The sequence below is a fragment of the Neoarius graeffei genome, chromosome 24 (assembly GCF_027579695.1).
Source record: "Neoarius graeffei isolate fNeoGra1 chromosome 24, fNeoGra1.pri, whole genome shotgun sequence".
NCBI classification, from domain to species: Eukaryota; Metazoa; Chordata; class Actinopteri; order Siluriformes; family Ariidae; genus Neoarius; species Neoarius graeffei.
The window spans coordinates 49,483,586-49,497,720 of record NC_083592.1 but is presented as its reverse complement, the minus strand read 5'-3'; the positions used below and the strand labels follow the sequence as shown (position 1 = coordinate 49,497,720).

Genomic DNA, 14,135 nt, shown 5'->3' with positions numbered 1-14,135 from the left:
GGTCTGATGAAACCAAGGTTGAACTTTTTGGCCACAATTCCAAAAGGTATGTTTGGCACCAAAAGAACACCATACCCACGGTGAAGCATGGTGGTGGCAGCATCATGGTTTGGGGTTGTTTTTCTTCAGCTGGAACAGGGGCTTTAGTCAAGGTGGAGGGAATTATGAACCGTTCTAAATACCAGTCAATTTTGGCCCAAAACCTTCAGGTGTCGGCTAGAAAGCTGAAGATGAAGAGGAATTTCATCTTTCAGCATGACAGCGACCCCAAAAAAGTTTTGGAACGGCCCAGCCAGAGCCCAGACCTAAATCCAATTGAAAATCTGTGGGGTGACCTGAAGAGGGCTGTGCACAAGAGACGCCCTCGCAATCGGACAGATTTGGAGCGCTTTTGCAAGGAAGAGTTGGCAAATATTGCCAAGTCTAGCTGTGGCAGGCTGATAGACTCCGACCCAAAAAGACTGAATGCTGTAATTAAATCAAAAGGTGCTTCAGCAAAGTATTAGTTCAAGGGTGTGCACACTTTTATGCAACCAAATTACACTACGTTCAGACTGCACCCTGAAACAACCCATATCCGATTTTTTTGCCCATATGCGACCTGTATCCAATTTGTTATTGACAATCTGAACGACACAGATCCGATTTTTTCACATGCGACCCAGGCCGCTTGGATATGTGGTCCTAATTCCGATGCATATCCGTTATTTTCACATGCGACTGCAGTCTGACCGGACAGGTCGCATTCATGCGACCTACACGTCATCAACAAGAGACAAACGTCACTATTCTGCGTTGGCTAATCCCGCCTCTTTGGTGGAAAACAACAACATTTGTACAGTTTTCAGAATTTAAATAGACTTTTATAGAATTGATCAAGCTAATGGTGGATTTGGTAGGGACCTGGATGTTGATCTGTAAAGGCCTCTGCATGCTCTTGCGACAAGGCTTTCGCAGATAGCTTTTCGCAGACAGTTGTAATTTATCGTTGAGCGGGGAGTAATAGGCGTGCGCGATGTTATTCACTGCCACAACGCAAGGGGGCGCGAAGTCGCGAAATCGCTAGGAGTAGTTGGTGGGTGTGGTTAGTGGAGTGTTTATCCTCCGGTTACTTATAATGACTAGAACTGGAGTCGTATAGATGTACGTACTTCCTCACTTCCTCGATCAACCGCTCTTCGTGCTGCTCCATCTTCGCTCGTGTTTTTAAAAATGGCGGTCGTGAAAACAAACCAAACCGGGAAAGTAGGGAAGCGGAAGTGCGTGTACAGCGGATGTAGAGTGGACCAATCAGAGCCCTCTTGTCTGCGACGCTGTCTGCGAGGCTTCTGCGGTGGTCACAATTTTTGGGAGGTGCGCGCAGAGCGTCTGCGAAGGTGGGGGGGCTACGCAGACACTGTCTGTGACGCTATCTGCGAGGACTGCGTTGTCAGCATAAATTGGCCTTTAGCCTGATTAAATAAAACAGTTTCTATAACTTATTTATAACTTAAACCATCCTGTATTACAAGATTATAAGATTGTTCTGGAAATTTCCAGTAATTTGACACCTTCGGTCTCATTAGTCTGCTGCCCACATTAATCAGATTATTGCGCGAGTTCCGCCGCTGCCACAAAAACCACATCGCCAGGTCTCGTCTCATCTCCATCGCAAACTGCACTGGTGTTTCTGCACCTTGAGCCAGCGCTGAGAGAAGTTGCAGAATTCAGCTGGCTATAAACAATCTAAATAAATATTTATAAAAATGTAGAAAAAGTTTATTAATATGACGAAATAAATATGTGCAAATTATTAAGCCTGAATTAAGAGTTTGGTAATACAGCGGCCGTATCCCAAATGACTGCCTGCTGAAGCTCGAGTGCACTATATAGAGTTTAAAAATCCATTACTTCCTAGTAACATGTAGTGCACTTGTATAGAAATTAGAGAGACATTTAGGAGTCAACCCTCGTTACCAGGCTACACGTTTTCATTTCAGTTCAGAAACAAAAACACACACGAGACCTCACACTTTAACACTAACCAGATAATTAAACAAACAAACAAACAAAAAAAAGAAATCATTAAACATGAAGAGTGCGCTTTTTTTTGTTGTTTACGTATTACGTAGATGTGCTTATTACGTGTCAATTTGTGCATGCGGGACACTTTTGGGTCGTTTTCCGTTCATATTGGAGATCGCATACAAGTCTCATATAATTGGTAATGTGAACGGCCTAACAAAAAAATCGGATTTCACAACAAATCGGATATGGGTCGTTTCAGGTTGCAGTCTGAACGTAGTGATATTGTACGTTTTTTATTTTTTATGTTTTTCCCTCGAACAGATTTGTTTGTTATTGAATTGTACAGGTCACATTAAAGGTGGGAAAAGTTTTGAAATTATTTATCATGGTCTCTTTTTTTTTTTTTACATCAGAAAAACGATAATTTTAACGGGGTGTGTAGACTTTTTATATCCGCTGTAGCGTGGATTTTGACGCTATTTCAAGAAGCAAAATGCGTTTTCCAGGATGCTATTTGAAATCCCTGCTCTTTACTTGCTTGTTTCAGGGTTAATTATTTATTGAAATCAACATTCATAATAAGTGTCGTATTCCTTCGGTCGCTTGCATTCTGATGTAAGCGAGAGCAGGGAGATACGCAAGTGAGCAGTCGCTCACAGCTGATCTTGTTTGGACAACTGCTCTACAGACCGGTGTAGACCCTAGGGGCGGAGCTTCATGAATATGGGTGGGAACCATTCACATACTGTATCTGTTTGCACCTTTAGGTACAGATGATGGATTTTCAGTATTGACATAACACTAGCAGTACATACAGTAACCGTGAGACGTATAGAACAAATGATGATGCAAACTTCAGAACGTAGTAAAGGGTCAAAGCATCTCCAGAGAATATTCTCTTCTGGTGTCTGTGGCCGAGTCTGGGATGCGTGTGGCTGAGCGCGAAGAATTTACTGTAGTCTTGTTTAGACGAGTCCAAATGGATCATAATCTATGACCCGTTCGTTAAGATCTGCTGCATTTAGAATGTTGATTAATTATCTGAATGATTACGTTCTGTTTTCTAGATTCAAGGAGGAGACCCGACCGGCACCGGTACAGGTGAGGATACGTTACTGTATTCTGACACACTCCATGACTGATTAGAAGGTACAACTACCACAGGGGCAGGAATTGATGAACATGTTCTTATCACAGGAGTGTCATTTAAAAAAACAACAACTTAAGAATAAGAAAATAATTTAATAATTTTCTTAGTCTTTTATCTTGCTCTCTTTTTAAATTCTGCATTTATTTTCCATTTCTATTATTTGTATTTTTCTTATTTTTTTTAATTAATGTATTTATTTGTGTTTCTGTATTTATTTTCATGTTTTTTATTTTTTCTTTTATTTCTGAATTTATTTTAATTTATTTATTTCTATTTCAGTGTTTATTTATTTTTAATAATAAAAATATCTTTTTAAAATTTATTTTATTTGTATTTGTTTGTTCATATTTGTTTTTTCCCCTCTTTTATTTTTGCATTCATTTTCATGCTCTTTATTTCAGCATTTTTCATCTTCATTTTTATATTTATTTTATTTTTCTGTTTTCATATTTTTTCTTAGTCTTTTACTTCTGCATTTATTTTCACAATAATTTTTTATCTTCTTATTTTTTTATTTCTGCCTTTCATCTGCATTTTTATTTCTGTATCTTTTCATATTTATTTATTTTTTTCTTTATTCTTTAATTTTTATTTTTGCATTCATTTTCATACTTTTTTATTTTATTATGGCACTCCTATGACTCCATCTGTTCTGTCATTACACGATTTTACTGTCCATTTCAGTCACTACTTTTTTCAAGTAACATATGACCTAAATCATCATCAGATTTTCACACAAGTCCTAAAAGTAGATAAAGAGAACCCAGTTAAACAAGTGAGACAAAAATATTGTACTTGGTCATTTATTTATTGAGGAAAATGATCCAATATTACATATGTGAGTGGCAAAAGTATGTGAACCTCTAGGATTAGCAGTTAATTTGAAGGTGAAATTAGAGTCAGGTGTTTTCAATCAATGGGATGACAATCAGGTGTGAGTGGGCACCCTGTTTTATTTAAAGAACAGGGATCTATCAAAGTCTGATCTTCACAACACATGTTTGTGGAAGTGTATCATGGCACAAACAAAGGAGATTTCTGAGGACCTCAGAAAAAGCGTTGTTGATGCTCATCAGGCTGGGAAAGGTTACAAAACCATCTCTAAAGAGTTTGGACTCCACCAATCCACAGTCAGACAGATTGTGTACAAATGGAGGAAATTCAAGACCATTGTTACCCTCCCCAGGAGTGGTCGACCAACAAAGATCACTCCAAGAGCAAGGCGTGTAATAGTCAGCGAGGTCACAAAGGACCCCAGGGTAACTTCTAAGCAACCGAAAGCCTCTCTCACATTGGCTAATGTTCATGAGTCCACCATCAGGAGAACACTGAACAACAATGGTGTGCATGGCAGGGTTGCAAGCAGAAAGCTGCTGCTCTCCAAAAAGAACATTGCTGCTTGTCTGCAGTTTGCTAAACATCACATGGACAAACCAGAAGGCTATTGGAAAAATGTTTTGTGGACAGATGAGACCAAAATAGAACTTTTTGGTTTAAATGAGAAGCGTTATGTTTGGAGAAAGGAAAACACTGCATAAGACCCTTATCCCATCTGTGAAACATGGTGGTGGTAGTATCATGGTTTGGGCCTGTTTTGCTGCATCTGGGCCAGGACAGCTTGCCATCATTGATGAAACAATGAATTCTGAATTATACCAGCAAATTCTAAAGGAAAATATCAGGACATCTGTCCACGAACTGAATCTCAAGAGAAGGTGGGTCATGCAGCAAGACAACGACCCTAAGCGCACAAGTCGTTCTACCAAAGAATGGTTAAAGAAGAATAAAGTTAATGTTTTGGAATGGCCAAGTCAAAGTCCTGACCTTAATCCAATGGAAATGTTGTGGAAGGACCTGAAGCGAGCAGTTCATGTGAGGAAACCCACCAACATCCCAGAGTTGAAGCTGTTCTGTATGGAGGAACGGGCTAAAATTCCTCCAAGCCGGTGTGCAGGACTGATCAACAGTTACCGGAAACGTTTAGTTGCAGTTATTGCTGCACAAGGGGGTCACACCAGATACTGAAAGCAAAGGTTCACATACTTTTGCCACTCACAGATATGTAATATTGGATCATTTTCCTCAATAAATAAATGACCAAGTATAATATGTTTGTCTCATTTGTTTAACTGGGTTCTCTTTATCTACTTTTAGGACTTGTGTGAAAATCTGATGATGAGTTAGGTCATATTTATGCAGACAAATAGAAAATTCTAAAGGGTTCACTAACTTTCAAGCACCACTGTGTGTGTGTGTGTGTGTGTGTGTGTGTATAATTTTTTTTGGGCTACATTTATTTTTAATCACCATTACAGAGTGCAAAAAAAAAACCCCAAGGTATTTAACCCCAGAAGGCTGCAAGACAATGGGCCTCATTTTTCATAATAATAATGAGCGCTAAATCGGTCAGCTGAGTCGTACTGTACAGCCATTTCTTTTGTCAGAACCGAATGATCGGTTTTATTTGATTTAGCTAGCCAGCCTAATTTTACTGTGTAATAGTGTTCGAGCTCTGTGTTAAACGTAAGGTTTCACGTTGACGATTTGCCTCTTATGTTAAATACAGCCTCTAGATAACGCTGAGTATAATGTGCAAGGGGTATCGTTGTTAGGTCGGTAACTGTATGATTAGAAACATATTAATTAACGTCGGGTAACTAGCTCATGAATCTCACAAGCTACTGAAATTTCAGAGAGTATTTGGCGATGTTAGCTAGCCAGCTAATTTTATGTATTGTTGATAATGGAGATGGTGTTCACGTCATTCAGCATGGTTAATTAACGTCTGAACAGAAGTTGTGGAAGTTGTAGGCGTATGTATAAAGTAATTACAACCCCGATTCCAAAAAAGTTGGGACAAAGTACAAATTGTAAATAAAAATGGAATGCAATGATGTGGAAGTTTCAAAATTCCATATTTTATTCAGAATAGAACATAGATGACATATCAAATGTTTAAACTGAGAAAATGTATCATTTAAAGAGAAAAATTAGGTGATTTTAAATTTCATGACAAGAACACATCTCAAAAAAGTTGGGACAAGGCCATGTTTACCACTGTGAGACATCCCCTTTTCTCTTTACAACAGTCTGTAAACGTCTGGGGACTGAGGAGACAAGTTGCTCAAGTTTAGGGATAGGAATGTTAACCCATTCTTGTCTAATGTAGGATTCTAGTTGCTCAACTGTCTTAGGTCTTTTTTGTCGTAGCTTCCGTTTTATGATGCGCCAAATGTTTTCTATGGGTGAAAGATCTGGACTGCAGGCTGGCCAGTTCAGTACCCGGACCCTTCTTCTACGCAGCCATGATGCTGTAATTGATGCAGTATGTGGTTTGGCATTGTCATGTTGGAAAATGCAAGGTCTTCCCTGAAAGAGACGTCGTCTGGATGGGAGCATATGTTGCTCTAGAACCTGGATATACCTTTCAGCATTGATGGTGTCTTTCCAGATGTGTAAGCTGCCCATGCCACACGCACTAATGCAACCCCATACCATCAGAGATGCAGGCTTCTGAACTGAGCGCCGATAACAACTTGGGTCGTCCTTCTCCTCTTTAGTCCGAATGACACGGCGTCCCTGATTTCCATAAAGAACTTCACATTTTGATTCGTCTGACCACAGAACAGTTTTCCACTTTGCCACAGTCCATTTTAAATGAGCCTTGGCCCAGAGAAGACGTCTGCGCTTCTGGATCATGTTTAGATACGGCTTCTTCTTTGAACTATAGAGTTTTAGCTGGCAACGGCGGATGGCACGGTGAATTGTGTTCGCAAATAATGTTCTCTGGAAATATTCCTGAGCCCATTTTGTGATTTCCTATACAGAAGCATGCCTGTATGTGATGCAGTGCCGTCTAAGGGCCCGAAGATCACGGGCACCCAGTATGGTTTTCCGGCCTTGACCCTTACGCACAGAGATTCTTCCAGATTCTCAGAATCTTTTGATATTATGCACTGTAGATGATGATATATTCAAACTCTTTGCAATTTTACACTGTCGAACTCCTTTCTGATATTGCTCCACTATTTGTCGGCGCAGAATTAGGGGGATTGGTGATCCTCTTCCCATCTTTACTTCTGAGAGCCGCTGCCACTCCAAGATGCTCTTTTTATACCCAGTCATGTTAATGACCTATTGCCAATTGACCTAATGAGTTGCAATTTGTTCCTCCAGCTGTTCCTTTTTTGTACCTTTAACTTTTCCAGCCTCTTATTGCCCCTGTCCCAACTTTGAGATGTGTTGCTGTCATGAAATTTCAAATGAGCCAGTATTTGGCATGAAATTTCAAAATGTCTCACTTTCGACATTTGATATGTTGTCTATGTTCTATTGTGAATACAATATCAGTTTTTGAGATTTGTAAGTTATTGCATTCCGTTTTTATTTACAATTTGTACTTTGTCCCAACTTTTTTGGAATCGGGGTTGTATAATTACTGAAGAAATTTTCCACCAGGAAACTTATTCACGCTTACCTGTGTAGTCTGTTGCTATGTATAATACGTCAGTCCTCGTCTGTTCATCAAGTGGCAAAGAGACACAATAGAATCAATTCTGAGCAGATATCTCTGAGCACAGCAGTGGCGGTGATGTAGTAGTTTGTGTGGCACTGCCACGAATGATTCAGATAGTTTGAGAAACAGTCCATCAAACACAAATCTCCAGTCAGTAACGGCGCCTTTTGTTTTTTTTATTTTTTTATTTTTTTAAACCACCTGTAGCATATGGACTTGTGTAAAGATCGTCATCTAAAACCTGGTTACTTCTGTCCGGCAGTAGATGAATGTTTCAGCAGGGTAATGAATGACCTCAGGCTGATTTTGAACTTTACCGAAATGGTCGGAGTCGATGAAAGTGCACATGCCTGAGAATATAAAAAGATGAAAAATGCTCCAAGATGCAATCGGGGGTGCCAATAATTTTGGAACCACCTCAAGACGACCATGTTTGTACGAAAATGTGATGTGGTGATAAACCTATACAGCCTGCCCATATGCTTGACACTTAAATATAATTTGTTGTAAGCTTTATTAGTCGAGTCTATAAGTATTGGCACCCTTTGCGGAAAATATCTGGTCAGAAGCGTGTTTTGTTGTTGTTCATGGTCAGCCTGAGTGAAACTTCTCCAGACTTTCCGTTCAGTTCAGAAAGCTTTTATTAATAAGCCATATCTGTGCCTTAATCGTCCAACGTGGTGCCATTTTGCTCACAGATCCATTATGAAGTGTATCATTGCTCGAGATTAATTTTACAAGGTGATGAAGTGGCTGCTGACTAAACGTTTAAAGATCGCAGAGGATTAAAAGCCTATTTAATTACGCTGTGCCTCCGAGTCAGGAAGGATTTTAAGGTGTCGGTGTTGAGGGTGTGTAGCACGGCGCTGATTGTAGGACTGTTTTTCAGGAGGCTGTAAAAACCGCATCTCATCCATGACCGTACAATAAAGGAGGGCGGTTACGGCGCTTAAGCTTTAATCACAGACATGATGCAGAAGAACAGGCTCAGAAAACCGTGCACTAAATATAGAGTCAACATCATTAAAAATGCGCCAGCTAGGAGAAGAAGAAATGAAACGGTTGGGGAGGGTTTGGGTTTTTGTTTTTTTCTTCCCAGGATTTAATATTACTTTTTTTTTTGTATGGCTCATGTGTATTCTCGCATTTTGTGAGCACATGCTGCTGTAAGTGAGAGTTTCACACGTTCAGTCGAGCTGCAGCAGTTTTTTTTTTTCCCCCCTGATGCTGAATATATTACACCAAAATTATATATAAATATCACACGAACAAAATATAAACCGTTTTTATCGCACTGTTGATTCCAGATAACACAGCTCACTGTAGAGTGGTAAAGTCTTGTTATATTGCAAACTACGGCACGTTTTTTTTTTTTTGCCTGCTATTGGGTGCTGTAATTTGTACAGCAACGTGATATACTGTGTATTAAAAATTATTACAAGGAGTATAATTTTATTAGGGTTTTTTTTTATTCATAGCCTATACTCTCAAACTTCCAGTTTATTAGGAACACATGTATGCATGCACTTTTTCGTGCTTTTTTTTTTTTTTTTTAAATCAGCCAGTTGTGTGTGTGTGAGAGAGAGCGAGCAGTGAAGTGCATAACATGATGCAGATACAATCAAGAGCTTCAGTTCCTCTTCACACGATCATCAGACTGAGGAAAATGTGGCCGTGACTTTCAGCATGGTGTGGCTGATGGTGTCGGACAGGCGGAGTATTTGAGTGTTTCAGAATCTGCTGATCATCTTTGATTTTCACACGAAACAGTGTCAAGTTTATACATAATTGTCTGAAAAATATAAACTAACTAACCTGGCTAAAAGTAGTCTAATAATAAAAAAATATCATGAGAATTATGTATTTTTGGGGGGGAACTAAGGGGTTTTGGGGGCAAACTAAGGGTGTATTCAGACCTGGATAGTTCGATAGTTCACTTGCTTTGGTCCGAACCAAAAGTTGTTGTTTTTTTTTTTTGTGGGGTTTTTTTTTTTCATTTTGGGGCGGTTCGCTTTCACACTGTACATTTTAGTAAGCGGACCAAAATCTGTCAACAAAGCCACGCGCCCTGAGGTCGTTCAGCTATTGGTCAGAGACGACACGCGCACAAAGCGTTAAGTTCAAAAGTAGTCATGGAGGCTTTCCGTGCTGTTATTCTTTTTAATATAATCAAAGCTATATGTTTTCTCCAGTTTTTACTGTTTTCACAATTGTGCGATTACTATGCTGTTGTACAAGTAATTTATCAACGACGACGACAAAGGGCAAGGCGGCTACGGAGGATAGCGCTGATGAGCGCACGTCATGTTGTGACAGTTCTGGCTCTTCACACAATAGATGAATTTCTTTTTTGCGTCACTAGTACCGCCACTTTTTGAAAGAATGTCCCTGATTTTAATGTAGGTCTGACAGAGTTTCTTCACTTTTAGCCGACATTGTTCTGGGGAGCGCGTGAACCCCTTCTCCTTCATTTTCTCACTGAATACAGCAAACACGTCGGCATTTTTGTGTGTTCTCTCCAAAAGCTCAGATATGTGGACATCTGCCCATATATCCACAAGGGGACGCGTTTCTTCCTCGGCCCACGTTTGCCCCCTACTCATTTTTTGTACTCGCCTACCACTGGTGACTGAACGACCCTTGACAACCGAAACAGTGTTTGCACTTTGCGGTGGAGTGTCAAGACTCTGTTTCCCATAATGCCCGACAAACGACGGAAGCTCCCGAGGTACAAAAAAGCAAAACCGTCGGATTAGGTCCGGTCTGCTTTCACACCTCCAAAAGATCCGCACCAGGGTTCCTTTGGTCCGGACCGAGTCCGACCTTGCAGCTCGGTCTCGGTCCACTTGTTTGGTCCGGACCAGAGTTCGGTGGTTTGTATTCAGACCAACCCAAAAGGTCCGGACCAAGGGAAATTTGGTTCGTTTGGTCCGGACCAAACAACGTAGGTGTGAATACGCCCTAAATTCAAGTTAGCTTCCTAATCCCCGGGATCTGATTACACGAATTCAGGCCGATTTTGACACGATTTTGTCATGGCTGACTGTACAGTTTCCAGCGTCAGGCCATGAATACGAATTTCAAGAACGACAAGCAGGCTTTGTAGTGTGACATAATCAAAAAACAGCCATGTGGCGTTGTAAAAGATTCTAGCACGTCAGAATCTTTTGTATTTTCTCGCCTACAACTACAACGTGTTCCTTGATGGCCGTGAATGACTATTTCTTGACCCTCCTCCCTGATGATATGCAAGGATCTGAATGATGACTGGTCGACGTCAAACCAGTAGTGTTGCCAGTTTCATGACCAAGATACAGGTAGAATTTATGGCGCTGTGATCGTCTGTTCCGACATGGTGACCGTCATGAAAGACAAAAATATCATGTAGTCTGATCCCGGCATTAATAAACTAACGCTACGTTCACACTGCAAGGCTTAATGCTCAATTCCGATTTTTTTGTGAAATCCGATTTTTTTGTGAGGTCGTTCACATTAACAAATATATGCGACTTGTATGTGATCCCCAGTATGAACGAAAAGTGACCTAAAAGTGTTCCGCATGCGCATTGCAGGATACGACGACGTCACACGCAGTGAGCATGGCCAGTGTTTACGGAAGTAAAACCGCCCGGTTGCGGTATGACCCATCCAATCTAGCTTGAATAGCTGCATCCCCCCAAATGGAAATCAGCTCCCTAACCTCTGCGTCCTTCCATTGAGAAGATTCAGAACCTTCACAGCCCGAAGCGTCCCTCGCATTGGCGCAGATACGTTTTTTGAACTGGGAGGGACAAAAAACTGGGGGGGACAAAGCTGCCAGCAAACCAACCCCAACCCCGATATGCCTGTCAAACTTGTTGTTAGTAACCATAGCAACCAAGCTCGAGCTCGCAACCTGTGCAGTCTGCGCAGCTCAACCAACCGAATATCAGTCTTTGTTTTATGTGAGTTGTTGCAACTATGTATACACTGCTGTGCACCTCAATAAACCGAATGGTAATTAGTCTTTTGATTTTTCCGTGAGGTTTGCCTTATGCAAAGAAAGACAGCATAGACGTTTTTTCCTCCCTATAAGTGGGGGGGACCGAACGAGGTGAATTTAAATCTGGGTGGGACGAGTCCCACCCTCTATCTGCGCCCGTGATTATGCGCCATGTTGTTGTAACTTTTTTTGAGAGACCCGCCGCCTACTTCAGCGCAGAATAGTGACGTTTGTGGCTTGTTGATGACGTGCAAGTCGGATGAATGCGACCTGGCGGTTCAGACTGAAGTCGCATATTAAAAGAGCGGATTGGAATCGGAATTAGGACCACATATCCAAACGGCCTGGGTCGGATTTGAAAAAATCGGATCTGTGTCGTTCATATTGTCAATAAAAGATCGGATGCAGGTCACATATGGGCGAAAAGATCGGATTTGAGTCACTTCAGCCTGCAGTGTGAACGTAGCCATAATGTAACGATCAAAACGCTGTTTTCTGGATAATTCTTATTATTCTATCTGTATTCAGTGGATATGAGCAATCGTGCGCTCTGATTGGCTACTCTACTACTAGGATATCAGCTCATGTACCATGGGTAGAGAAAAACAAAATGGCAGTGTGCATCAAGTCAGATATATCACTTTATCAAATATTTAAAAGAAACAGAAATAGCTTTAAAAAAAAATTCCCCCCAATACCTCCTGTTCCACACTCCAGCCCAATTGGTGACAGTAATGCACCTTTAAAGTTGGTTTGCTAACCGCCAAAAAACCCCGAAGAAGAAGAAGAAAATGGTGGAATGTTGCTGAACCAACCGGGGACGAAATAAAAACTCTACTCGAAAACGAACCCCCAAAAAAAGCAACTAAATATGGAATGAAAATATTTCATGGTAAGAGCATATCTATTTTTCAAGAATTATTATTATTATCGCATTTTTCACAAATTGCTCCTGTCATTTTGCCAGTTTATTCGAAGCGGAAATGATTTTGTCATCATGGAATTTGCAAAAAGTAAAACTAAAAATGCTCTGTTTCTCAAAATCCAGTGACTGTGGATAGAATAAAACAGTTATTCCACTCAATCTCGTCGTACATGGCTTATAACCAAATAGGTGCTACGCGCCTCGTCAGCCGTCAGCTCATGTACGACTGGATTTTGTGGAATAACTGTTAATTATTAATTAATATATAGGCCCTAAGGAATAACACATGATGGAGTGTGTGGTTATATGAAAATAATTCGGGTTGGCGTGGTATGAAGTGGTTCGTTTTCCTCTCACAGCACAGTCTGTTGTGTGGTGTTCTGCTTATACGCTATGATTAGTGTTTAATTTATTACTGTATGGCATGTGGTGCTACCGAGAAACCGGGCCACGTAAACTCCTCGGTCCTCAACGCTTACCAAAGCACTGACTGTTACTCCTTCCATAAAGGTTAAATAAACAACTCCTATCAACCAAGTTTTTACGTCTGTTTTTAAATGATTGTGGACCTAAGAGGTGGTCAGAGCAGATGAGTTCAAATACCTGGGGTCAACTGTCCAAAGTAATGGCGAGTGCGGAAGAGGAGTGAAGGATTGGACGGAGGAGAGTGTCAGGAGTGATTAGGGTGCCAGTAAGAGTGAAGGGGAAAGTGTACGAGACAGCAGTAAGAGCAGCGACGTCGTACGGTTTGGAGACAGTGGCACTGACTCAAAGACAGGAGGCTGAACTGAACCGGAGGTAGCGGAGCTGAAGATGCTGAGATTTTCACTGGACAGGATTAGAAAGGAGAATATTCGAGGGACAGGACGTGTAGGACGGCTTGGAGACAAAGTGAGAGAGGAGAGATTGACAGGGTTTGGACGTGTACAGAAGAGCGATCCAGGGTATATTGGGGGGAAAGGATGCTGGAGATGGAGTTGCCAGGTAGAAGGAAAAGAGGAAGAGCAAAGATGAGATTTATGGATGTGGTGAAGGAGGACATGAGGACGGTTGGTGCGGCGGAAAAAGATACGGAGGACAGGAGGAGATGGAGGGACATTATCCGCTAACGGGAACAGCCGAAAGAAGTAGTTGTTCTTTTAGATTATTTGGAGCGTCTGCTGTACGAGTCCCTGTGACTAGCTGTTACTATAGAAACGATAACGTGTTACAGTAGAGCATAACGAGCCATTACAACAAACACCTTCTGACCAATCAAATCCCCCCCCCCCCCCCAAATTGATGTTTGTTTTGGAATTTATTTTTTATTTATTTTTTTGAATGAATAATTGTCTTTGGCCGTATTTTCTTTCTCTCTCTCTCTCTCTCTCTCTCTCTCTCTCTCCTCTCTCCTCTCTCTCTCTCTCTCTCTCTCTGTGTTTTTCTATACCTTTCTCTTTATACCCCCTCTGTCTTTTTCTCTCTATAACCCTCTCCCTTTCTTTTTCTAACCCTCTCTTTCTCTCTCTAGCCCTCTCTCTATAACCCTTTCTTTCTCTACCCCTCTCTCTCCCCC

General features: G+C 41.0%; 1 protein-coding gene across 1 annotated transcript in view; it reads left to right on the top strand.

Moving 5' to 3' along the window:
* ppil2 (peptidylprolyl isomerase (cyclophilin)-like 2) overlaps window positions 1–14,135 on the top strand; it is a 166,461-nt gene that overhangs the window by 108,227 nt on the left and 44,099 nt on the right. The window contains exon 14 of the mRNA XM_060907425.1: window positions 3,075–3,108. Coding sequence (XP_060763408.1) covers window positions 3,075–3,108 — 34 coding nt within the window. The remainder of the gene's footprint in view (window positions 1–3,074; window positions 3,109–14,135) is intronic.